A 26,619-nucleotide genomic window follows, 5' to 3' on the forward strand; every position below is an offset into this window, starting at 1 on the left:
GCGTGAGGCTAGTTCAGAGGAGGCCAAAGCCAAGGAGTCAAGAGCGGGGTCTGGAGTGGGGGCGGGGTCAGGGGCGGGGTCTGGAGCAGGCACATCCGAGACCACCACAGTCTGCACCACAGAACCGTGAGTGTTAAGATGACTTAACAGTATTAAGCTGCTATTAAGTCATGTTAAAATGTATTAAGATAACACCATATTATTCAACTGATATAGCAGACAGTTGTCATTATCTGGACAGGCTAAAAAAGTATGTATATTGAAGGCAATAGTGACACACAGCCTGGGATTCCCTGTAAACAAACATGCAACTTTTAGATAATGATGATGAAGACATAAATCTGGCCATAGCATGAATACTGGAAATTTGCTGAGATCATTATTTTAATCTGTATGCATCCGTTTCCCTCCAGGCTAGTGGTGCTGTCAGAGCAGCGCCTCCTAGCTACATGGCTGTCTTACTGGATGTGGATGGTGCTGCTCCTCCTGGCTCTCTACTTCTTCCTGCTGCTGGGGTTCCTCCTCTGGGGTCTGAAGGTTCCACACCACAGCTTCTGATATCTCACTTCTGCTGCACTGCATCTCAGCTCTACACTACAGAGTTCTAGGATTTAGCAGATGCTTTTATCCAAAGCAACTTAGTCATGCATATTTTTACTTCTGTACCACTGAGGTCTAAGAACTGAATTCTGAGCTATGCACCACTACCAACTGAGACAAACTGGGCATGGCTTTGTGAATGCAGGAGTTCCCATAGTGTGGTCTGCAGTTGGGCTCTGCTCAACTACCGGAGTCTCTCGCTGTGCGGTGAGTTTAAGAGGGATGAGAGTAACAGAGTTAAGAATGTACAGTAAACTCACTCCACAGCTAGCTTGAAATATCACCAACGGATAGCAAACTGGATCCTTTGCTATAGCTCAATTGGTTGGTACAGTACGTTGTTGTCACGCCTACTCCCTTCCTCAGGCGCTCGATGTTGTCGGTCTACTAAGCACTGGTCCTTGCAACCCACATTACGCGCACCTGGACTTCATCACCACCCTGATTACTATCCCTTCATATAGCCCTCACCACCCTCAGTCATCAGGCTGTATTGGTTTTGTTTTCATGTCTAGACGCGGCACTTGTTTTGTAACACGCTATGTTCATTATTATTAAACTCACCATCTGCAACTGCGTCGTCGTTGTCAAGGAGGGCGGTCACGTGTGTTTGCGATCAGAGGATCACTGGTTCGAGCCCGTTATGGGGACGGGGACAGTGGAAGAAGCTATACTGTTAGCAGCACACTGAAATCTGTTTTACTGGTGCTGTGACCCAGATCTGCAGTTGGGCTCAGCTCAACAACTGGAGTCTCTCGCTGTGTAGTGAGTTTTAAGAGGGATGATTGTAACAGAGGTAAGAGCGTGCAGTAAGCTCACTCCACAGCTCGCTTGAAATCTCACCAATGGCAGCACACTGACATAGGTTTAATATATAACCATCTTTTATCATAATAAACAGATTGGACAGTGAAGAGAAGACGGGAGACTAGGAAGAATGTGAGTGAAGGTACAGTGGGCTGGCTTAGAACTGACTGACTGGTATACAGTGGGGCAAAAAAGTATTTAGTCAGCCACCAATTGTGCAAGTTCTCCCACTTAAAAAGATAAGAGGTCTGTCATTTTCATCATAGGTACACTTTAACTATGACAGACAAAATGAGAAAAAGAAATCCAGAAAATCACATTGTAGGATTTTTTTATGAATTTATTTTCAAATTATGGTGGAGAATAAGTATTTGGTCAATAACAAAAGTTTATCTCAGTACTTTGTTATATACCCTTTGTTGGCAATGACAGAGGTCAAACATTTTCTGTAAGACTTCACAAGGTTTTCACACACTGTTGCTGGTATTTTGGCCCATTTCTCCATGCAGATCACCTCTAGAGCAGTGATGTTTTGGGGCTGTTGCTGGGCAACACAGACTTTCAACTTTACATTGACCCTTCGTGCCTAACTGTATCCTCTCTTGCCCTAAAAAGTCTGGGTTGGGATGACATTGATAGCTTCCCTGCCTGATGGTAGTGCACACATTGACAATGTTCCCTCATTTTTTTTGGCACAGCAAATTTCAGGTCTGCTGAGCTCAAACTTGAATGTTGTGAAATTCTGTGCAACTTCCAGCGAGCGTTTATTGTTAACACTTAGGCTGTACCCTCAGTTTTAACAGTGGCCAATTACAATATTTGATCATGTAGGCCTACCAGAGTGGCCTACCATCAAAAACAATGGAGAAAATGCCTCCCATAACATTTTAACATGGAATTAGCTGTTCTATCATTCAGCCAATGTGTGGTGTTCAGTGTACCTACATTCTAGGAAACATTTGGGGAAAAAACATGCAGGGCTTGACATTAATAACCTCAAGGATCGGACCCTTTTTTTCAATTCTAACTGTAGCTCAGGACCTGAAGCAAGGATGCATATGCTTGATATCATTTGAAAGGAAACACTTTGAAGTGTGTGGAAATGTGAAAATAATGTAGGTGAATATGTAGCATAGTTTTGTGGGACCAGAAACAGCAGGGGTTCAAACTTTAGAACCCAGTTCCTACATTTTGAATCAAATGTATTTTATCAAACAAAACTGTTATGTTTTTACCTCCGGATGACAAATCAGAGCAAGATTACTGAATATATCAAATCAAGTGCTGTGATAAAAGTTTTGTTGTGCACTGTCAAACAATAGCATGATACATTTTAACTGGAATAGCTACTGTAAATTGGACAGTGTAGTTAGATTAACACGAATTTAAGCTTTCTACACATAAGACATGTCTATTTCCTGGAAAGTTGGATGTTACTTATGTCATTCTAGTCACATTAGCGACAGTTAGCAACAACCGTCCCAGTATAGGGACACTGATCTCGTAGAGGTTGACATTAAACCTGTTTATCCACTTGCCCTTCAGACAAGGAGGTGACTGAAAATTTTGTTGTTGCAAGAAACCACTTTACAAAATAATATCCATTATTATTCCCATACCATTATTATAGAGAATCAGACAAATTATTCTACCCTCTGCATGTTGGCTACTTAGCTTATTTAAGCCTGTCTCAAAATACACCACTGCCCCTTTTAAGACAAAATCAAATGTATTTACCTGACTCCCTTTTCAAAGATGTCTAGAAATGTACACATTTTGTGCTCTTGAAGGAAACAATCACTCCCCTATTGCTGACTACAAATTACAAGTGGGCTAAAAGCTCACTAACTAGCAAAGTTATGAATAAAATGTGCACACATGGCTACATGCAGCTTTTGCTTTGATCTCAAAACACTCACAACCACAGCTGTAAACACAGTCCAGTTCTAAGTAAATGGCACAGATCCATATATGGCAAGGGTCTATTTATATATAGGCCTACTGCAGCCCCGATTGGTTATGCTGCACCGCCTAGGTCGCATATGGGCTGAGTCATGTGCAATAGAATCCTACTCTGATGGTATTTTGGCATTTTAAACGCAAGTGGGAGTGCCCAGCAGGCCAGGCATTTCCATATTTGAACCCTGAACCTAATGTAGCTTTATGTGATATTGACTCCCCATTTTAGGGAATACAGCAGACTGTATGCAGTTTTATTCACATGTTCAGCTCACCGGTTCATGTTTTGGTTCTTCAAGAACATGCTTTTCAAGAACTCCTAACCTGGTAGTGGTAGGGTCTTGATCTGACCCCTCAGTCCAGAGGGACACTGCAGACAGAACTGACCAACTGTATGTAGGTACAAAACTACAACAGCAGTGAATGATGAGGTAATAGAGAAAGCGCTAGCACCCTCTTAATCTGTTACAGGGCTTCTCTACTCCCTAAAATCTTCTTCATCCAGCTTTAGTTTAGGGTGTCCAGTCTTGCGCCTTATAAAACGTGTTCTATGGCAGAGAGAGGGGACTATCACAATCATAGAATCAGAAATGATGAATGTTGTCATGCATTTATATTTTAATAGGTGGCCAGAGGCCATGGGTCTCCAAACCCTGACACACACACACACACACACACACACACACACACACTATTGTCAATACAACGGCAGAGATAATGCTTGCAGCTTGGTGTGAACCAGGACAGCTTTCATATCAGAGGGAGGAGACAGGTTGGGACTTACACATTATGATATTCAGCAGGCGCCTAATTGTGTGTGGTATTGGGGTGATGGCGTCATATTTAGGCTGTAGATTATATACCCAGCCAAACAATGTGCACCTGCAGTTGGGTACGCTGAAATATAATGAAACAGTTTGATGATTGTGTAAAATAGTATTCTTTTTTTGTTAAACTAAACTCAGTTATTTTACATGGATTTCTGAAATGTGTGGAATAGAGAGCAATGGTAATTTCATTTTTGTAGGCATTAAATCTGCCATGGTTCGTAGAACATAGCCTATGGGAAAATGTATGTATTTTTTGGAAGGTGTTTGGATACACGCCAGGGGATCTTATAGGTTTTGTTCTATGAGAATCTTCATCAGCTAAAGTCACTTTTTGTGAATTTTGAAGCATTTCTGTAATAAACCGAAAACCCTATTCTTTCCCCAATAACTTTAACCATAGGAACGGCTGAACGAACGAGAGGTAAATCATACTGAGGTATGCTCAAATCTAGCGAGATCTATTTGTTATTTGTCATTTACCCAGTAACTAATCATATGTTTTCTGATTGGCCAAGGCATTAATGAAGTTGTAATAGCTTTATTGAGGCTGGAAGTGACAGTCTTGAATTGTGGTTGATGGTGTTCAATGTGGTTTAACGGTTGAAGCTGTTAAATTGTTTTTACACCCATATAACAATATAAGATGTAACAAAGATAGATATTGTCAACAATTTACTCATAATTTATAATACTGCAAATGCAAATGTGTGATACTATGACATAATACAATATTAAAAGCACTCATATAGTTATTTAAAGTAATGTATGCACCCCCAGAATGCAATTACGTAGTTGAATAGTCTTGCCATAGGTTCACAATGAGGCCATCTAAAGCAAAATATGCCAATCTGGCAGGTTACGGGTTGTTTTCCTATACAGTAAACTAGCACGTTATCCACTGACACTATACTGCATTGTCGCGAATAAACCGCGCAGAATGTGTTGGGGGACTGCAGCGCAAGTGATGTGGAGCGCAAAACACGCCCCCTAGACGCTCGGTAGAAGTGTCTACTGGGAAGAGGCAGGTAGGTTTATCGAGATACCTCAAAAAGTGTCCGCTCGCTCCTCTCTGTACCTAAGGTAAGAACAAATGGCCATTTTACTTTTCCATTCAGTTATTAAGATCTAAAGACTTTGTTGTTGTGTCAGTGTTTTCAGTGTTTAGTCTAGGCTACATTATTAGAGAAAATAAAGTTGTTTATAAAAATAAAATAGAGCATGTTATATAATTTAAATTAAGTGCTATCTCTGGCTTCAAGTAATGAACCATTTACAGTTTCATATGGGTATAGTTTTCAACATCCACCTGATTTATCCATGTGTAAAAGGAATATGAACATTTTATGCACTGTTCTGAGGACCTATTGGATGGATGCTATCAGATGATCAACCGGATTCTTCCCACAGTGCTACTGGATATTATGAATGATCTGGAAAATACGTTGTTTTTTGGATTCATTTTAAACTGGACAAAGCTTACCAAAAGAAATCTGCATGGAAAGGACACACGACCAACTCCATTTATAGATTCTCCCGAAATGGATTTCTACCATGGTCTACCTACACTTTCTATGTTGCCTGATATGACTGATGGCATTCAGAGAACTCAAGGGGGCTTAAGATACTTTTTTATTCAGATGCTGATTTAAAAATAAACAACTAGCTTGGTGAGAGTTTGAGGCACAACAACTCCCTCATGTGAAGGTCAGGATGATAAGTAGACCAAGTTTTGGGGGTTTGTCAGGGAATCAGCAGTAAATCTGTTTCCTGAATTGGCAGAGAAAGGAGGGGGGGGGGTAGAAAAGTAACCATTACTAGGCAGCTCTAATCCTGCACCCCTTTGGGCCTTCTGTAAGTAATAGGTACAAACAAGCTTAGCCCAATCATGACTGACCTCATACTGAACATGCTAGCTTTATGTAAGGAAAACAGGGTTGTATACAAAATTAAGGTATCTAACAGAGATATCCACCAAAGCCGTGGTCCCCAAAAATTTTTTGTTTTGTGATCTACTTGAAGCCTTTCAAACTTTCTTGTGCCCAAACGATGTGTCTAGCCATATTATTCCTAAGACGTGACCCAAGAGGAACTGGCTGTGACCTACCAGTGGGTCGGTCCCCAGTACCCACCCGCCATTTGTGAAACACTGGCCCAAAGTGTTTGGTCATGTTCTTTATGTGTGGTGAGGGTTGTCTTTACAAAAATCGAGGTATATACATCTAAGACAGCCCAGTCTTAACGAGACAGAAGAGTAAACCTGCCTGTCTGTATGTTGTTGTTCCAGGAGCCTGCAGTGACGACAACATGGGTCGCAAAGAAATAACTTGCAGTTGGAAGAAAGTCACCAACAACATCAGAGATGTGTTCGAATTCAAACAAGCGCTGGGATCGTAAGTACTTTGTCTGATATGATTGGAGCCTGGAGGGTTTTCCTAGCCAGGTCAGTGTTTAAAACCACGACTTAATCATTCTAAGGGGACACTGTAGGCAAACCTTGGTGTCTAGGTTTTAATTTCATTTTAACTCTGTCTCTGTGCCTCAAGCCATTGAATGCATTTTACTTTATAACTCAAAGCACTTTTACTTTTGGGCAGGGCCCTCACACACCCCAAAAATCTGAGGGGACATAAAGTATGGCTGAGCGGTGGTCTGAAGGGGGCTAGGCCCCCCGTCGGGGAAGTTGGAGAATTTAGCACTTTTCATACACCTGAAGCAGCTTTTTCCTACAATCTAGAGCCATAATCATTATGATTAATTCTATTCTATTTTCTTTATATCTAAGCATACCTCTTGAGCTGTCTGTATCCTCCTGACTGGTGTTTTCTTTTTAAAGAAACTAAATAGGCTTCTCTGCATTTCTGCTAAAATCTGGGTAAAAGTTTAAAAGGAATGTGAATCTTATTCAGTATATTTAATAATTGCTTTCCTGCCAGCATGACAGCTAAAATAGTTAGACAAGCTAGCTATTCTAACTTGATTGATAGCCTGAAATGGCATCTTGGTACTGTAGCTAGTTATGATGTTGGGATATCGGGAACCTATCTGCCCAACAACAAAAACATTTCATTAATAAATAAATACACAGTACCAGTCAAAAGTTTGGACACACCTACTCATTCCAGGGTTTTTCTTTATTTTTACTATTTTCTACATTTATAATAATAGTGGAAACTATGAAATAACACAAATGGAATCATGTAGTAACCAAAAAAGTATTAAAAAAATCTTCAAAGTAGCAAGACAGCTTTGCACACTCTTGGCATTCAACCAGCTCAACCAGCTTCATAAGGTAGTCAACTGGAATGCATTTCAATTAACAGGTGTGCCTTGCTAATTTGTGGAATTTCTTTCCTTCTTAATGCATTTGAGTAAATCAGTTGTTGTGACCAGGTAATGGTGGTATACAGAAGATAGCCCTATTTGGTAAAAGACCAAGTCCATATTATGGAAAGAACAGCTCAAATAAGCAAAGAAAATGACAGTCCATCATTACTTTAATGAAAATGTCAATAACTTTGAAAGTTTCTTCAAGTGAAGTCGCAAAAACCATCAAGCACTGGGATCAAACAGGCTCTCATGAGGACCACCACAGGAAAGGAAGACCCAGTTACTTATGTTGCAGAAGTTCATTAGAGTTACCAGCCTCAAAAATTGCAGCACAAAAAAAAATATTTACAGAGTTCAAGTAACAGACACATCTCAACATCAACTACTCAGAGACTGCGTGAATCATGTCTTCATGGTCAAATTGCTGCAAAGAAAACACTACTAAAGGACCCCAATAAGAAGAGACTTGCTTGGGCCAAAAAACACGAGCAATTGACATTAGACCAGTGGAAGTCTGTCCTTTAGTGTGATAAGTCCAAATTTTAGATTTTTGTTTCCAACCGCCATGTCTTTATGAGATGCAGAGTAAGTGAACAAAGATCTCCGCATGTGTGGTTCCCACCGTGAAGCATGGAGGAGGAGGTGTGATGGTGTGGGGGTGCTTAGCTGGTGACACTGTCTTATTTAGAATTTAAGGAACACTTAACCAACATGGCTACCACAGCATTCTGCAGCGATACCCTATCCCATCTGGTTTGCACTTAGTTGGACTATCATTTGTTTTTCAACAGGACAATAACCCAACACACCTCCAGGCTGTGTAAGGGCTATTTGACCAAGAAGGAGAGTGATGAAGTGCTGCATCAGATGACCTGGCCTCCACAATCACCCGACCTCAACCCAATTGAGAGGGTTCGGGATGAGTTGGACAACAGAGTGAAGGAAAAGCAGCCAACAAGTGCTCAACATATGTGGGAACTCCTTCACGACTGTTGGAAAAGCATTCCAGGTGAAGCTGGTTGAGAGAATGCCAACATTGTGCAAAGCTGTCATCAAGGCAATGGGTGTCTACTTTGAAGAATCTAAAATCTAAAATATATTTTGATTTGTTTAACACTTTTTTGGATACTACGTGATTCCATGTGTTATTTCATGTCTTCACTATTGTTTAGCTTTTGGGATAATTCACATAATCTAATATGTAGAACCTACCTGGGTGATGCACGGCAGACATTTTTTGCTTGGTCGTTTTCAGTGGACCTTTGTTGCTGGGCAGCGACTCTTGTCAGCTTCTTAACTCAGAGAAAAGGGCCATTATTACATGATTGAGTGGATCTCCAGGAGACCTTCTTTACCGGTTTCCAGAGAAGGATCCTAGTTTGGCACTATAATCCTGGACGGGCCTGAACATTCCACCCAGATTATCAGATTATCAGGACCCAGGTCAGGGCAGGTCTTCTTTATCAACTGAGGTGGAATACTTGGCGCTCACACAATACAGCTTCTCTCTCTTTAGATATGGTTCAACTAGGACCCAAGTACAGACAATTATTTAGAGATGTTTGAGATGAGATAGCAACAGTAACCAAAAGAGGACAGGACATTAAAAATGTAGTAAAAATGGTTAACTAATATCTGCCCAGTGTGTGAGCGTACATGTTTGGTTGTGTATTTGTGCCTGAGTGTGTGCTTGTCTGTGTGTGTGTGCGGCCATGTGTTCATGTCAGCTTGTGGGCATGTGCATGTGTTGGTATTAGTTTTTGCAGGGTTTCCCCTAGGATTTTCTTCAGCATATAGGGAAAACACTGGTGTATTGTGTGTGTTTATACATTAGCCCATGTGTTTGAATGTACAGTATGTGTGGGGTATAGGGGGCTTTATGACTGTTTCAGAGTCTGTTGTGCTTTGCGAAATCAAATAGAAGAAACAGCGTTGTCCAGTTGTCCACACAATGCTGATATCTGCAGCGTGAGAGTGGTATGTCTGCTGGCCCCTGGCCTGTTTATCTGAGGCTCCTGCTCAACTCATCAGCCTCTCCTCAAGCAGCTTATACTCCAGAACATCCCTGGCTGTGAATGAGAGGCTGACGTTGAGAGAGAGGTGTGAGCCAGGCAGGTGAGCAATGACGTCATTACAGCTCAGGAACATCCTAACTCTGTTATAGGATTAGGGGCCTGGGATTGTGTGTCTGTGTGTTTACTGTGTGAGGGAATGTGTGTGCCTGCATGTGTGAGTTTGAGTGTGAATTTAAGTATCTGTATGTGTGTGTTCATCAGATCTGGGTTCAGTTAGTATAATTTTCTTTCAAATACGTTAAGTGTCTGATGGAGCCTTTTAGGAATATCAGATGAGAGGAATTTGCACTTTTGGAACTAGTATATTGGTCCCATTTTGCCAGGAAGCGAAGTGGCAAGCTCAATCAAAGTGTTTGACAGAAAACAAATAGTGCAGTATTTGAACCCAGGCCTAGTTGTGTCTGTCTGTATGTCTGTCTCTCCCAGACAGTGATGTCTTTGGTCACAAACACACTCATTGCATCGGTTTCACAGGTGTCGTAATGTGACGGTCAGGCCCAGAGTGTCTGCTAAACAGAGGATTACCCTCACCTTGGTCTCCTTCAAACAGGGAAATCAGCAGATGGAGGGTAGATCCATTTTGAGTCTTAGGATCCTTTTGGCTCCCTCCCAAGCAAATCAAATAAAATCAAATGTTATTTGTCACATACACATGGTTAGCAGATGTTAATGCGAGTGTAGCGAAATGCTTGTGCTTCTAGTTCCGACAATGCAGTGATAACCAACAAGTAATCTAACTAACAATTCCAAAACTACTGTCTTATACACAGTGTAAGGGGATAAAGAATATGTACATAAGGATATATGAATGAGTGATGGTACAGAGCAGCATACAGTAGATGGTATCGAGTACAGTATATACATATGAGATGAGTATGTAGACAAAGTAAACAAAGTGGCATAGTTAAAGTGGCTAGTGATACATGTATTACATAAGGATGCAGTCGATGATGTAGAGTACAATATATACGTATGCATATGAGATGAATAATGTAGGGTAAGTAACATTATATAAGGTAGCATTGTTTAAAGTGGCTAGTGATATATTTACATAATTTCCCATCAATTCCCATTATTATTCCCATGCATTAACACTAACTTCTCTCCTGATGTCATGTTATGGCTGGGGTGTTTGTTTGGTCTGAAGAAGAAACAACCCACCCTGCTCAGGGTTCATCCAGGGTTGACTGTGCTAGGTCAGACAGAGACAAACGGACACAATGAACAAATTAAGACCACAATGGAAATAAGCCTCCGGGCTTTATTGTGTTTTTATCGGCAATAATTGTTTATGTATGTTATGTTGTCTCCCGCTTGAGCAGACTACTACTTTTAATGATCTAATCAGTTCAATCAATCAATCAATCATTTTAGGGGTCCCTGTCCTGAGCTTCAGGCTGGGTTATGTAAAGTGCTTGAGCCCTAGTCCTGCCCTGCTGCTATTCTCAGGCCTCAGGAGCACAGGCCTCAGGAGCACACGCCATACCTGAGCCTCTATCTGGGACAACCTCATCTCGTTCCTAGCTGTGTGTCAGCTATGAGCCTGGCTAGTGAGGCTGGGTGGTGGTGACTCCACCTTCAGCACATAACATTAGGTAGTCTAGCTGTTAGTGTTGGGCCAGTAACCGAAAGGTCGTTGGTTCGAGAACCAGAGCTGATAACTTGAAAAATCTATTGATGTACCCATGAGCAAGGGACTTAAACCCTAATTTCCTCCAGGGGCGCCTTACTACTACTACTACTAACCTTTTTCTCTGTCTGTCTGTGTGGGTGTGTAGGGGTTCGTTCTCCGAGGTGTATTTGGTGCGAGAGAAGAAGACAGGAAACCTGTACGCCCTGAAGTGTCTGAAGAAAAAACACCTCAGCTGTAGCAACCTAGAAAACGAGATCACTGTGCTGAAGAAGTGAGTACATGCACGCAGACACACACGCTCATACTCTTACACACTCTCACACCTGAACAAGTTAACATCACATATCTCTCAATCTTCCTCTCAGGATAAGACATGACAATGTGATTGGACTGGAAGATTTCTATGAGACTCAGACACACTATTACCTCGTCATGCAGCTGTGAGTGCAAACCCTTATCACTACATAAGCTAAATACATGTATTAGCCTACAGATAAATGTTACTATTTTAGAGAACTTGCTGTATTAGTCGGGTGTTTAATAAGGGTTGTAAATGCTGGATATGAGAATGGTGATGATGATTATGCTGATGACGGTGATGCCAAAGATGATAATGTTTATGGTGATGACGAGGATGTTTATGGTGATGACGAGGATGTTTATGGTGATGGCGAGGATGTTTATGGTGATGGCGAGGATGTTTATGGTGATGGTGAGGATGTTTATGGTGATGGCGAGGATGTTTATGGTGATGGCGAGGACGTTTATGGTGATGACGAGGATGTTTATGGTGATGACGAGGATGTTTATGGTGATGATGCGGATGATGATGGTGATGACGAGGATGTTTATGGTGATGACCAGGATGTTTATGGTGATGACGAGGATGTTTATGGTGATGATGTGGATGATGATGGTGATGACGAGGATGTTTATGGTGATGATGAGGATGTTTATGGTGATGACGAGGATGTTTATGGTGATGACGAGGATGTTTATGGTGATGATGAGAATGTTTATGGTGATGATGCGGATGATGATGGTGATGAACAGGATGTTTATGGTGATGACGAGGATTTTTATGGTGATGACGAGGATGTTTATGGTGATGATGCGGATGATGATGGTGATGACGAGGATGTTTATGGTGATGATGAGGATGTTTATGGTGATGACGAGGATGTTTATGGTGATGACGAGGATGTTTATGGTGATGATGCGGATGATGATGGTGATGACGAGGATGTTTATGGTGATGATGCGGATGATGATGGTGATGACGAGGATGTTTATGGTGATGATGCGGATGTTTATGGTGATGATGAGGATGTTTATGGTGATGACGAGGATGTTTATGGTGATGACGAGGATGTTTATGGTGATGATGCGGATGCGGATGATGATGGTGATGACGAGGATGTTTATGGTGATGATGCGGATGATGATGGTGATGACGAGGATGTTTATGGTGATGATGCGGATGATGATGGTGATGACGAGGATGTTTATGGTGATGATGCGGATGATGATGGTGATGACGAGGATGTTTATGGTGATGATGCGGATGATGATGGTGAATATGGTGGGGGGATTCTGATCTGTGTTCTTTCCTAGGGTGTCTGGTGGAGAGCTGTTTGACCGTATCATAGATCGGGGGGTGTACACAGAGAAGGACGCCAGCCAGCTGGTCCGCCAAGTACTGCAAGCAGTCAACTACCTTCACGAGAACAGCATAGTGCACAGGGACCTCAAGGTATGTTACACACACACAGTCAACATACCTGGTAGAGAGTGGGGATCAAAGTACATTTTAATGTAGCTAAAAGGTAAATAAATAATATACAATTTGCCACTCCAAACATGTTTCAAACACGTTACTATATCATCAGTGGTGTATTGGAGGGTAAACACACATAAGCATTTACCCACTTTTTACTAGAAAATGCATTGAAAGTATAGGGAGCGTTACTTTACTCACAGCGAACCTCGAACCCATCTATTTTTTATATACCATGTTGAGAGAACAGTTCCTCTGCCGCTTGTTGACCCTCTCCCCCTCTGTCTCCCTGTGTGTGAGAGCAGCCAGAGAACCTGCTATACTTCGACTCAGACGAGAACTCCAAGATCATGATCAGTGACTTCGGCCTGTCCAAGATGTCCGACCACGGAGTGATGTCCACAGCCTGCGGCACGCCAGGATATGTTGGTGAGAGAGTGTGTGTGTCAAATCAAGTCAAATTTGTCACATGGGCTGAACAGGTGTAGACTTTACCGTGAAAAGCTTGCTTACGAGCCCTTCCCAATGATGCAGAGGACTCGTAAGCAAGCATTTCACGGTAAAGTCTACACTGTTGTATTCAACGCATGTGACCAATGCGATTTCATTTAATGCAGATGTGCAGCAAGTGTGTGTTAGATGGTTGGTCATTGCACCGCTAGATAGTATTAGCATGGTATCTAACCCTGTTTATATTTGATCTTCTACAGCCCCTGAAGTTCTGGCTCAGAAACCCTACAGCAAGGCTGTGGACTGCTGGTCCATAGGAGTCATCACATATATCCTGTGAGTGCCTATCTAGGACTTCTAGATCTATATCTGCCAGCACCTCCTCTCAACCCTTTCATAGTATCAGGATGACTGCATTGTGAGATGGTAGTTCTATATCACTTTTGGGAAAAGTTATTGTAATTCTATGTTAACTCTTTAAAAACGACTGTATGTTCCCCCTCTCTCTCTGTGTGACAGGCTGTGTGGCTACCCTCCCTTCTTTGAGGACAACGAGACACGTCTGTTCGCTAAGATCATGAGGGCCGACTACGCTTTCCACTCGCCTTTTTGGGATGACATCTCTGAGTCAGGTAAGACAAATACCACCACATCAACAACAAGGGTATTTAAAGTGGAACTGACAGCATTTTAGCAACATGAAATCTTATTAAAATCTGTTCATATACACCTCAAAGAAGAATATGACACCTTTTTTTTTTACATTTTCTGACAAGCGAGCACTTCGATATGGTCGTTTTCATAAATTCATAGAATGTTTGGGAATGACGTTGTAATGAGTACGATGGGAGACAGTGCTGGTTAAGCGCAGGGCGCAGCAGGTGTTTATTACTAATAAAGGACCACAGGAGGAGGCAGAAGGTCATACACAGGGACTCCAAAAAGGTAACAGTACAGGCAGGGAAAGGGTAGTAACGTAGTCCGGGAGATCAGGCAAGAGGTTGACAGGAAATCTAATAGCCAAAGTACAGGCAGGGTGGTGTCGTTAGCGAGGATGGCCAAAAACTACGATACACGGGAGGACTAATACAGAAATAAACAGCGCTCTGAATAGAATGTGTACCAAAACAAACAATACCTCACAATGATGGGGTGCACAGAACTGAACTAAATAATGTGTGTAAATGACATACAGGTGTGTGAACAGGTGATCAGAATTCAGGTGATTGGGATCTGGAGAGGTACCTGCATTCAAGGGATCTATGTGTTTGAGAGTGTGGGCTGGAAAGTGAGCTGCGTTCAGGGGATCTATGTGTTTGAGAGTGTGAGTTGGAAGCAGACATTACAGATGTAGAATAAGGCATTTGTGAAAATTCTATAGCAATATAGAGTGTGAAAGCGTCCGTGCGTTTGGACACTAATAGACACTGCAGGAAATAAAACCGAATAAAAACTCTGTCCTGTCCAGAGTCTACGCAGACCGTATTCTATGCAGACGGATGCGCTATAGCCAATCAGAGCTATTGTAGGCCTATATGCAAATTAGCCATTTGCCACACGGGTCTGCCATCATTCACTTTGAGCTGGATTGTGTGTTTACAGGCAATAGCAACAGCGCAACTTTAGATCACTAGAAACCACAAAATACACCCGAATGGATTTCTGCAAATATGTGCCACGGAAGTCCTACATTTGAGAACTTCACAGTACTAGTGATCAAACAACCATGAAAAGGTAGGCTATCTCTCCCTCAGTTAACCATGTACCTCAACAAGAACAGCAATTAATGCTAGCTAGGGCAATATTAGCTAAAATCTATTGAGGGAACATTAGATAAACCTTCTCAAACTTTTTCAGCTAGTTGCCCATCAATATTGCACTGATAAATGATGAGGAACAGTAGCCTGCTTGTCTTTCTGCAGTCTGCATGCCAATGCATGCTTGTCCAAACCCACTTTTTGACAACTGAATGAGAACTTGCCTGCCTGCCCATTTGACCATGCCAAATACATTTGATTGACAACTAAGAGGTATGCTAACTGTGGATAACAGTCGTTCAAGTTAGCATACTGTAGCTAGCTAGCTAGCTAGCAAAGCGATTCACATTTTTCGCTAGTTAACCAAATGACACCTGCAGCAGCTCTAGCTGTAGCCAACAAAAAATGAATGAGGGGGAAAAGTCGGCATTCACCCACTCCTCCAATGACATGACATCCTCCCAGCAGCTAGCTAGCTAGCTAACGTTAGACTCCGTGTTTTTATCTTGCTAAATAAATAGCTTGCTACATAGAAAGCTAGCCCAGGGTATGTCAAACTCAATCAGCGCACAGACCATGTAAAAAAAACAGCAACTTTGCAGGCTAGACATTTACAACAAAAACATCAAACCGCGACCCAAACTGCCCATTGTTTAATTAGAAAAAAGATGTCCCTTTTGATAATATCTACTTATGTACATAGTAGGGCTACCTGACAACAAAAAAAATCTTGTTAGACCGAAAGTCGTCTGTTCTTTCGACCAATCGATGACACGAACTGTATTTTTTCCATATATAGACACACCCTATGTGTAAAAAATCCCCCAAAAATCAAATGTGTATAAAATCAACTATATGCATTGAGCTTGTCTGATGCTTAAGCTTACGGTTTGATGCCTCAAGAGGGCACCAGAGATCTAGATAACCAGAAGAAAATTGACCCAACTATTCTCCTCCCACTCCTGCTGACTTTTGCCGATTCTGCTACTACTCTCCTGAAGTTGTCGGTTATAGCCTACACGTGGAGTCTGCAACCTTTCTCATGTGGAATGTCATTTTATCTTACCATTTCTACCGTTCTGCGTGCCAATTATGGTGTTCATGTGCATATTTTTGTGAAACGAAATTTGAAACATTGTGTCAACTATTAACTTGGGTCCGGCCTGAAGTTTGCGCAACATTGTACAAAATACTCTGGGCCCTCTGAGTTTCCCATGCCAGTAAGCTCAGGACAGACACAGCTGTAGGCTATTTGCCCAAGAGATAAGAAGCAGTGCTTGACTTGGGAAGCAGCTCACCGGAGCTGGGTACTGGCACCTCAAATGTTCTACTGCTTGAGCTCCTCTTCCTCTTATAGAATATTAGCTCAAAAGTATTGTGGAGCTCCTGCATTTCAATATCAACAGTACCAACACCCAAAATTAGTACCTGAACTTATTTCAGTCCAAGTCAAGCACTGATAGGCCTTTTATTATGAAATTTCCACAGGATCAGAGCATGACATTTTTCCCTTTCATGCTGAGGGGGTTATCGAAAGGGAGAGAGCTGGAAATATTTTTCAAATACATTGAGGAACTATTGTAATTCTCAATGGATGTAAAAACAGACATGGTTTGCTTGCTGTTTGAGGTGAAGAAAACATTACTTTGAAAAGCTCCACAGGTCATTCATTAGTGGTGGTGCGTTAAGCTACTATTTTCTACAATGTAGAATAATAGTGAAGACATCAAAACTATAAAATAACACATGGAATCATGTAGAAACCAAAAAAGTGTTAAACAATTCAAAATCTATTTTATATTTGAGATTGTTCAAAGTAGCCACCCTTTGCCTTGATGACAGCTTTGTACATTCTTGGCATTCTCTCAACCAACTGGGATGGGGTATCGCTGCAGAATGCTGTGGTAGCCATGCTGGTTAAGTGTGCCTTGAATTCTAAATAAATCACAGACAGTGTCACCAGCAAAGCACCAACACACCTCCTCCTCCATGCTTCACGGTGGGAACTAGAGGTCGAACCAATTATGATTTTTCAATGCCGATACCAATACCGATTACCGACCCAAAAAAGACGATACCGATTAATCGGCCGATTTAAAAAAAAATATATATATATATATATATATATATATATATTTCTAATAATGACAATTACAACAATACTGAATGAAAACTTTTATTTTAACTTAATATAATACGGAGAAAAAAGTAAAAGTGCAATATGTGCCATGTAAGAAAGCTAACATTTAAGTTCCTTGCTCAGAACATGAGAACATATGAAAGCTGGTTGTTCCTTTTAACATGAGTCTTCAATATTCCCAGGTAAGAAGTTTTAGGTTGTAGTTATTATAGGAATTATAGGACTATTTCTATCTATACGATTTGTATTTCATATACCTTTGACTATTGGATGTTCTTATAGGCACTTTAGTATTGCCAGTGTAACAGTATAGCTTCCATCCCTCTCTTCGCCGCTACCTGGGCTCGAACCAGGAACACACCGACAACAGCCACCCTCGAAGCTGTAACGGTTTTCCTCCTCTCATGAGGAGGAGTAGGAAAGATCGGACTAATATGCAGCGTGGTAAGTGTTCGTCATTTTATTAAACTGAACTGAACACTACAATACAAAGCAAACAAAAAGAACAACCGAAACAGTTCCGTCTGGTAACTAATACAAAGACAGAAAACAACTACCCACAAATCATAGTGGGAAAACAGGCTGCCTAAGTATGGTTCTCAATCAGAGACAACGATTGACAGCTGCCTCTGATTGGGAACCATACCCGGCCAAAACCAGAAATACAAAACATAGAACAAAAACATAGAATGCCCACCCCAACTCACGCCCTGACCAAACTAAAATAGAGACATAAAAAAGGAACTAAGGTCAGGACGTGACAGAAGCAGCGTTACCTATGCAGAGCAAGGGGAACAACCACTCCAAGTCTCAGAGCGAGTGACGTTTGAAATGCTATTAGCGCGCACCCCGCTAACTAACTAGCCATTTCACATCGGTTACACCAGCCTAATCTCGGGAGTTGATTGGCTTGATGTCATATACAGCTCAATGCTTGAAGCATTGCGAAGAGCTGCTGGCAAAACGCACGAAAGTGTTGTTTGAATGAATGCTTACGAGCCTGCTGGTGCCTACCATCGCTCAGACTGCTCTATCAAATCATAGACTTAATTATAAAATAATAACACTCAGAATACGAGCCTTAGGTCATTAATATGGTCGAATCCAGAAACTATCATTTAGAATTCTTTCAGTGAAATACGGAATCGTTCCATATTTTATCAACAGGTGGCATCCCTAAGTCTAAATATTGCTGTTACATTGCACAACCTTCAATGTTATGTCATAATTACGTAAAATTCTGGCAAATTAGTTCGCAATGAGCCAGGTGGCCCAAACTGTTGCATACACCCTGACTCTGCGTGCAATGAACGCAAGAGAAGTGACACAATTTCAGCTGGTTAATATTGCCTGCTAACCTTTATTTTAGCTAAATATGCAGGTTTAAAAATAGATACTTCTGTGTATTGATTTTAAGAAAGGCATTGATGTTTATGGTTAGGTACACGTTGGAGCAACGTCAGTCCTTTTTCGCGAATGCGCACCTCATCGATTATATGCAACGCAGGACATGCTAGATAAACTAGTAATATCATCTAGTGATTATGATTGATTGTTTTTATGAGATAAGTTTAATGCTAGCTAGCAACTTACCTTGGCTTCTTACTGCATTCTCGTAACAGGCAGGCTCCTCGTGAGGGAGGTGGTTAGAGCGTTGGACTAGTTAACCGTAAGGTTGCAAGATTGAATCCCTGAACTGACAAGGTAAAAATCTGTCGTTCTGCCCCTGAACAAGGCATTTAACCCACCGTTCCGAGGCCGTCATTGAAAATAAGAATTTGTTCTTAACTGACTTGCCTCGTTAAATAAAGTTGTAAAATAAAATTTGTATTAAAAAAAATTGTCGTACAAAAATACCAATTTCCGGTTGTTATGAAAACTTGAAATGGACCTTAATTATTCGGCCATTCCGATTAATCGGTCAACCTCTAGTACTGACCTAACATAATCAAATGGTGTGCTTTCGTCATAAAGCCTTTTTGAAATCGGACACTGTGGTGGGATTAACAGCAAGTTTATCTTTAAAATGGTTTAAAATACTTGTATATTTGGAGGAATTTTAATTATGAAGTTTCTGTTTGAATTTGGCGCCCTGCACTTTCACTGGCTGTATCGATCCCGTTAACGGGATCTCAGCCTTAAGAAGTTAATGCTAGATAGCAACTTACCTTGGCTGCTTGCTGCACTCGCATAACAGGTGGTCAGGTCAGCCTGCCTGTAAGGGATCTCGTCCTCCTCTTCTGAGGAGGAGTAGCGAGAATGTTTGGAGGACCAAAACGCAGCATGGTAAGTGTCCATAATTTAATGAAGCAAAATGAACACTGAACAAAAACAATAAACAACAAACGAACAGTCCCGTAAGGTGAATGACAAAACACTAAACAGGAAATAAACACCCACGAAAGGCTAAGTATGATTCTCAATCAGAGACAACTAACGACACCTGCCTATGATTGAGACCCATACTAGGCCGAACACAAAAACCAACACAGACTGCCCACCCCAACTCACGCCCTGACCATACTAAAACAAAAACGAAGGAACTAAGGTCAGAACGTGACACTGCCATGCAGTCTCTTCGTGGAGTGCAATGTAATCGGCCATAATCAGCGTCCAAAAATGATGATTACCGATTGTTATGAAAACTTGAAATCAGCCATAATTAATCGGCCATGCCGGTCAACCTCTAGTGGGAACCACACATGCAGAAATCATCCGTACACCTACTCTGCATCTCACAAAGACACGGTGGTTGGAAACAAAAATCTAAAATTTGGACTCATCAGACCAAAGGACAGATTTCCACCGGTCTAATGTCCATTGCTTGTGTTTCTTGGCCCAAGCAAGTCTCTTCTTCTTATTGGTGTCCTTTAGTAGTGGTTTCTTTGCAGCAATTCGACCATGAAGGCCTGATTCACGCAGTCTCCTCTGAACAGTTGATGTTGAGATGTACAGTACCTTGCGAAAGTATTCGGCCCCCTTGAACTTTGCGACCTTTTGCCACATTTCAGGCTTCAAACATAAAGATATAAAACTGTATTTTTTTGTGAAGAATCAACAACAAGTGGGACACAATCATGAAGTGGGACACAATCATGAAGTGGAACAACATTTATTGGATATTTCAAACTTTTTTAACAAATCAAAAACTGAAAAATTGGGCGTGCAAAATTATTCAGCCCCCTTAAGTTAATACTTTGTAGCGCCACCTTTTGCTGCGATTACAGCTGTAAGTCGCTTGGAGTATGTCTCTATCAGTTTTGCACATCGAGAGACTGACATTTTTCCCCATTCCTCCTTGCAAAACAGCTCGAGCTCAGTGAGGTTGGATGGAGAGCATTTGTGAACAGCAGTTTTCAGTTCTTTCCACAGATTCTCGATTGGATTCAGGTCTGGACTTTGACTTGGCCATTCTAACACCTGGATATGTTTATTTTTGAACCATTCCATTGTAGATTTTGCTTTATGTTTTGGATCATTGTCTTGTTGGAAGACAAATCTCCGTCCCAGTCTCAGGTCTTTTGCAGACTCCATCAGGTTTTCTTCCAGAATGGTCCTGTATTTGGCTCCATCCATCTTCCCATCAATTTGAACCATCTTCCCTGTCCCTGCTGAAGAAAAGCAGGCCCAAACCATGATGCTGCCACCACCATGTTTGACAGTGGGGATGATTGGTTCAGGGTGATGAGCTGTGTTGCTTTTATGCCAAACATAACGTTTTGCATTGTTGCGAAAAAGTTCAATTTTGGTTTCATCTTACCAGAGTACCTTCTTCCACATGTTTGGTGTGTCTCCCAGGTGGCTTGTGGCAAACTTTAAACAACACTTTTTATGGATATCTTTAAGAACTGGTTTTCTTCAAGCCACTCTTCCATAAAGGCCAGATTTGTGCAATATACGACTGATTGTTGTCCTATGGACGGAGTCTCCCACCTCAGCTGTAGATCTCTGCAGTTCATTTAGAGTGATCATGGGCCTCTTGGCTGCATCTCTGATCAGTCTTCTCCTTGTATGAGCTGAAAGTTTAGAGGGATGGCCAGGTCTTGGTAGATTTGCAGTGGTCTGATACTCCTTCCATTTAAATATTATCGCTTGCACAGTTCTCCTTGGGATGTTTAAAGCTTGGGAAATCTTTTTGTATCCAAATCCGGCTTTAAACTTCTTCACAACAGTATCTCGGACCTGCCTGGTGTGTTCCTTGTTCTTCATGATGCTCTCTGCACTTTTAACGGACCTCTGAGACTATCACAGTGCAGGTGCATTTATACGGAGACTTGATTACACACAGGTGGATTGTATTTATCATCATTAGTCATTTAGATCAACATTGGATCATTCAGAGATCCTCACTGAACTTCTGGAGAGAGTTTGCTGCACTGAAAGTAAAGGGGCTGAATAATTTTGCATGCCCAATTTTTCAGTTTTTGATTTGTTAAAGTTTGAAATATCCAATAAATGTCGTTCCACTTCATGATTGTGTCCCACTTGTTGTTGATTCTTCACAAAAAAATACAGTTTTATATCTTTATGTTTGAAGGCTGAAATGTGGCAAAAGGTCGCAAAGTTCAAGGGGGCCAAATACTTTCGCAAGGCACTGTATCTGTTACTTGAACTTTGAAGCATTTATTTGTGCTGCAATTTTTGAGGCTGGTAACTCTAATGAACTTCTCCTCTGCAGCAGAGGTAACTCTGGGTGTTCCTTTCCTGTGGTGGTCCTCATGAGAGCCAGTGTCATCATAGAGCTTGATGGTTTTTGTGACTTCACTTGAAGAAACTTTCAAAGTTCTTGATATTGTCAGGCGGTGGGTGTAGCTGGTGCATGAAGTCAGGCGCAGGAGAGCAGAGATGAGTGAACGCACTTTACTTGCGAAAATAGCACAAAGTAACTAAATCAATGTGCGAACAATAATGGTTACCATACAACACGGGTGAACACAGCACCCGGAACAAACCAGTCGGAAACGTACCGACCTTAACAATAAACAATCACACACAAAGACATGGGGGAAACAGAGGGTTAAATACATGACCAGTAATTGGGAAATGAAAACCAGGTGTGTGGGAAAAACGAGACAAAACACATGGAAAATGAAAAATGCATCGTCGATGGCTAGAAGACCGGCGTCATCGACCGCCGAACACCACCCGAACAAGGAGAGGCACCGACTTCGGAAGAAGTCGTGACAGATATGTTCCGTATTGACTGACCTTCATGTCTTAAAGCAATGATGGACTGTAGTTTCTCTTTGCTTATTTGAGCTGTTCTTGCCATAATATGGACTTGGTCTTTTACCAAATAGGGCTATCTCTGTATACTACCCCTACCTTCTCATAACTGATTGTCTCAAACGTGTTAAGAAGGAAAGAAATTCCACAAATGAACTTTTATCAAGGCACACTTGTTAATTGAAATGCATTCCAGGTGACTACCTCGTGAAGCCAAGAGTGTGCAAAGCCGTCATCCAGGGAAAGGGTGGCTGCTTTGAAGAATCGCAAAAATAAAATATATTTTGATTTGTTTTAACACTTTCTTGTTTACTATATGATTTCATATGTGTTATTTCAGTTTTGATGTCTTCACTATTATTCTACAATGTAGGAAATAGTTTTAAAAAATAAAGAAAAAACATTGAATGAGTAGGTGTGTCCAAACTTTTGTCTGGTACTGTATATATTAAAGAAATTCATAATTTTTAGAAGGCTGAAAGTTCCATGTCAGTTGTTGATGTTTCTGTCTGTCTCTGTTTCCATAGCGAAAGACTTCATCCGGAACATGATGCAGAAGCACCCTAACAAACGGTTCACCACAGAACAGGCCCTCAGACACCCCTGGTGAGTCACACACACAGATCCTGTTGCATATCCTCAGCCTATCCTCTGCTCATCTTAACTATGACCATCAGAGGAGGAAAATAGAAAACTGACCTCAGATCAGTGTCTAGGTAGCTCACTCTTTCCTGTTTATTACTAGTTCCTGGTGACCCTATCAATGTCATTTCCTGTTGCAGGGTCATTGGAAAGACAGCGAGGGATCAGGACATCTATAAATCAGTCAGCATGCAGATCCAGAGGAACTTTGCCAAGTCCAAATGGAGGGTGAGCAACATATGAGGCGACATGCAGTATGCTAGCATACATACATTTATTATATTATTATTATTATTATTATTAACAAAACCCGATTATTTATACAAACATATGAATGCTAATATTCCTGTGTGTTTGTGTGTGTTACAGCAAGCCTTCAATGCCACAGCAGCCATCAAACACATAAAGAAGCTGCAGTTGGCTCACGCCGACCCCGACGCCCCTCTCCCTCCCATCCCTGCCATAGCCATCAACCCCTGCAACTCCCAGAATCCCCTGCGGGGTGTCAACAACATCACCACAGAGGATGTTGACTCCACCAGCAACCTCCCGATCCCAGTGTGTCACATGACCCCTCCAGAGGCACAGTACCGGGGCCTGAGAGCCAGTCACAGCGAGCCCATGCACGCGCCGGTCGTCATGGAGACCTATAACGCAGAGAATTGCTCCTCATTCACGGCAGCTAAGAGGTGAGTCCAAGTGGACTGAGTGGAGTGGAATGTAGCTGTCGGGGGGTTCAGCTATGTCCACTAAGTGTAGAATCTGTGGTTCTGAAGGCTCTGCTTTTTAATGTCGTGTTTCAGCTGTGACGCCATGGACAGGGTGACCAATAGGAATGGCCAGACGATGCAAACTGGGGTGTGTTCTGTCATGTGATTGGTTGATTGGTCTGAGGATCAATTCAACTACGTCAAGGTAAATTGGTCTCATATACACAATGCATGTTCTTTTGAATACACTCATGCACACAATAAACAAAATACAGAGAGATAAGTTGATAGGAAAACACCCAACTTTCTCACTTTAATTATATGAATCTTCATGTGAACCCCCCTTCTCTCTCTCCAGTGTTTCTGCAGTGTTGCAGTCAATAAGTTTGAGCCACTCCTTGCTGCTCTACAGGTGTCTGTCTGCTGCCTCCTGCTGGTTCATTTCTGTAGTGCTCTTCTGAGATTTCCAGGGGCCATAGCAAGGGCCTGAACCTTCTCCAGAGGAGAACACAGGAAGACCTGGGGTTCATACCTAATTACAGTGCAGTACATTTACACTCACGCACAAATGTATGCACTCACACACACAAATGCAAACTTTAATTTCTCTGACCCAAGCTACTGTCGATGAAGCTTTAGAAGCATACATTCTGTCATGCAGTACCAGTCAAAAGTTTGGACACACTTACTCATTCAAGGGTTTTTCTTTATTTTTACTGTTTTCTACATAGTAGAATAATAGTGAAGATGTCAAAACTATGAAATAACACGTATGGAATCAAGTAGTAACCAAAAAAAGTGTTAAACAAATCTTGACATTCTCTCAACCAGCTTCACCTGGAATGCTTTTCCAGCAGTCTTGAAGGAGTTCCCACATATGCTGAGCACTTGTTAGCTGCTTTTCCTTCAATCATCCCAAACATCTCAATTGGGTTGAGGTCGGGTGATTGTGGAGTCCAGGTCATCTGATGCAGCACTCCATCACTCTTCTTCTTGGTCAAGTAGCCCTGTCACAGCCTGGAGGTGTGTTTTGGGTCATTGTTCTATTGAAAACAAGTTATAGTCCCAGTAAGCGCAAACCAGGTGGGATGGCGTATCGCTTCAGAATGCTGTGGTAGCCATGCTGGTTAAGTTTGCCTTGAATTCTAAATAAATCACTGACAGTGTCACCAGCAAAGCATCATCACACCTCCTCCTCCATTCTTCACAGTAAGAACTAAACATGCAGAAATCATCCGTTCATCTACTCTGCATCTCACAAAGACACGGCGGTTGGAAACAAAAATCTACAATTTGGACTTATCAGACCAAAGGACAGATTTCCACCGGTCTAATGTCCATTGCTCGTGTTTCTTGTCCCAAGCAAGTCTCTTCTTCTTATTGGTGTCCTTTAGTAGTGGTTTCTTTGCAGAAATTTGACCATGAAGGCCTGATTCACACAGTCTCCTCTGAACAGTTAATGTTGAGATCTGTCCGTTACTTGAACTCTGAAGAATTTATTTGGGCTGCAATTTCTGAGGCTGGTAACTCTAATGAACTTATCCTCTGCAGCAGAAGTAACGCTGGGTCCTCATGAGTGGCAGTTTCATCAACTTTCAATGTAAATGCATTCCAGGTGACCACCTCATGAAGCTGGGCGAGCGAATGAAAAGAGTGTGCAAAGCTGTCATCAAGGCAAAGGGTGGCTTCTTTGAAGAATCTAAAATATATTTTTATTTGTTAAACACTTTTTTGGTTATTACATGATTCCGTATGTGTTATTTCATAGTTTTGATGTCTTCACTATTATTCTACAATGTAGAAAATAGTTGAAAGAAAAACCCTTGAATGAGTAGGTGTGTCCAAACTTTTGACTGGTACTGTATTTGCAATGTATAATTGTCTATGACTAATGGTTATTGACCTATGGAAAACAAATGTACTTTTATTTATATATGTATATGTATATATATACTTTTTTTTGCTGATATGATGGCTGTGACAGCTAGATTCTAATTAATTAATTAATTGGCTTTGGCTACTTTATGTGTTGTTGTCTGAACTGAATCAAGCTTTGTTGTTCTTTCACTCACATCTGAAACTAATAATGGATCTGGAGAAAAATGGAAACCTGGTAAAATAATGGTTTCATGGAAAAGTTAATGAATACTGTACAACATATCAGTATTCAAGGAGAAGGGTTTCGAGATGTTATTGATCAAGTGTTATGTATTTTTATATGGACTGAATCCTCTTTTTATCTTCTATAATCCTAAATGTAAGGCTTTTGACTGTTATGAAGCTTGCTGACAGGTTTGAATGTCATTGACAAGTCTCACTATTTGAATCCTGACACCCATGTCATAACACACTGACTTTAGGGCGAGAAGGGTTTGGAGGGCTGTTGTTTCTCTGTGTAAGAGAAGATGGTTACACCACTTAAAGTGGTCCTGTGCACTAACACCACTTTACATATAGGGTTAAATGATATGTGCCACTTTTATGCCATAAGCTGCTATAGACTTCCTCTTGTTTTGACGATGCCCTTGTAACTGTATGACTGGAGATGCTCATGTCTTATAACCACCGGCACTATACTTTGCGTCTTTGTTTTGTTTCTTCATAAAAAAAATTATATAAACTTCCTCTTCTGTGCTTTGGTGTTCTCGCCTTACACAATCACAGATCCCCCCCCCCCCCACTCTCC

The 26,619-nt window shown here is 41.4% G+C and overlaps 1 protein-coding gene across 3 annotated transcripts; it reads left to right on the forward strand.

Moving 5' to 3' along the window:
- Positions 1-57: 57 nt before the first annotated feature.
- On the forward strand, positions 58-26,547 carry camk1ga (calcium/calmodulin-dependent protein kinase IGa). Of its 3 annotated transcripts, XM_035764565.2 has the most exons (14): positions 58-126; positions 414-5,276; positions 6,481-6,586; positions 11,377-11,502; positions 11,597-11,671; positions 12,846-12,984; positions 13,314-13,437; positions 13,719-13,794; positions 13,978-14,090; positions 23,109-23,187; positions 23,364-23,451; positions 23,593-23,912; positions 24,027-24,138; positions 24,292-26,547. In XM_035764565.2, exons 3-13 carry the CDS (start codon positions 6,501-6,503, stop codon positions 24,097-24,099), a joined length of 1,299 nt encoding a protein of 432 aa, XP_035620458.1. In that variant the 5' UTR covers positions 58-126; positions 414-5,276; positions 6,481-6,500; the 3' UTR covers positions 24,100-24,138; positions 24,292-26,547. The 3 variants fall into 3 exon arrangements, with proteins under 3 accessions (XP_035620458.1, XP_052329753.1, XP_052329754.1); XM_052473793.1 differs by lacking the exons at positions 58-126; positions 414-5,276 and having other exon boundaries at positions 5,337-6,586; XM_052473794.1 differs by lacking the exons at positions 58-126; positions 414-5,276; positions 6,481-6,586 and adding an exon at positions 8,332-8,532.
- The last annotated feature ends 72 nt before the right edge of the window (positions 26,548-26,619 follow it).

The sequence above is a fragment of the Oncorhynchus keta genome, chromosome 21, assembly GCF_023373465.1.
Source record: "Oncorhynchus keta strain PuntledgeMale-10-30-2019 chromosome 21, Oket_V2, whole genome shotgun sequence".
Lineage (NCBI taxonomy): Eukaryota > Metazoa > Chordata > Actinopteri > Salmoniformes > Salmonidae > Oncorhynchus > Oncorhynchus keta.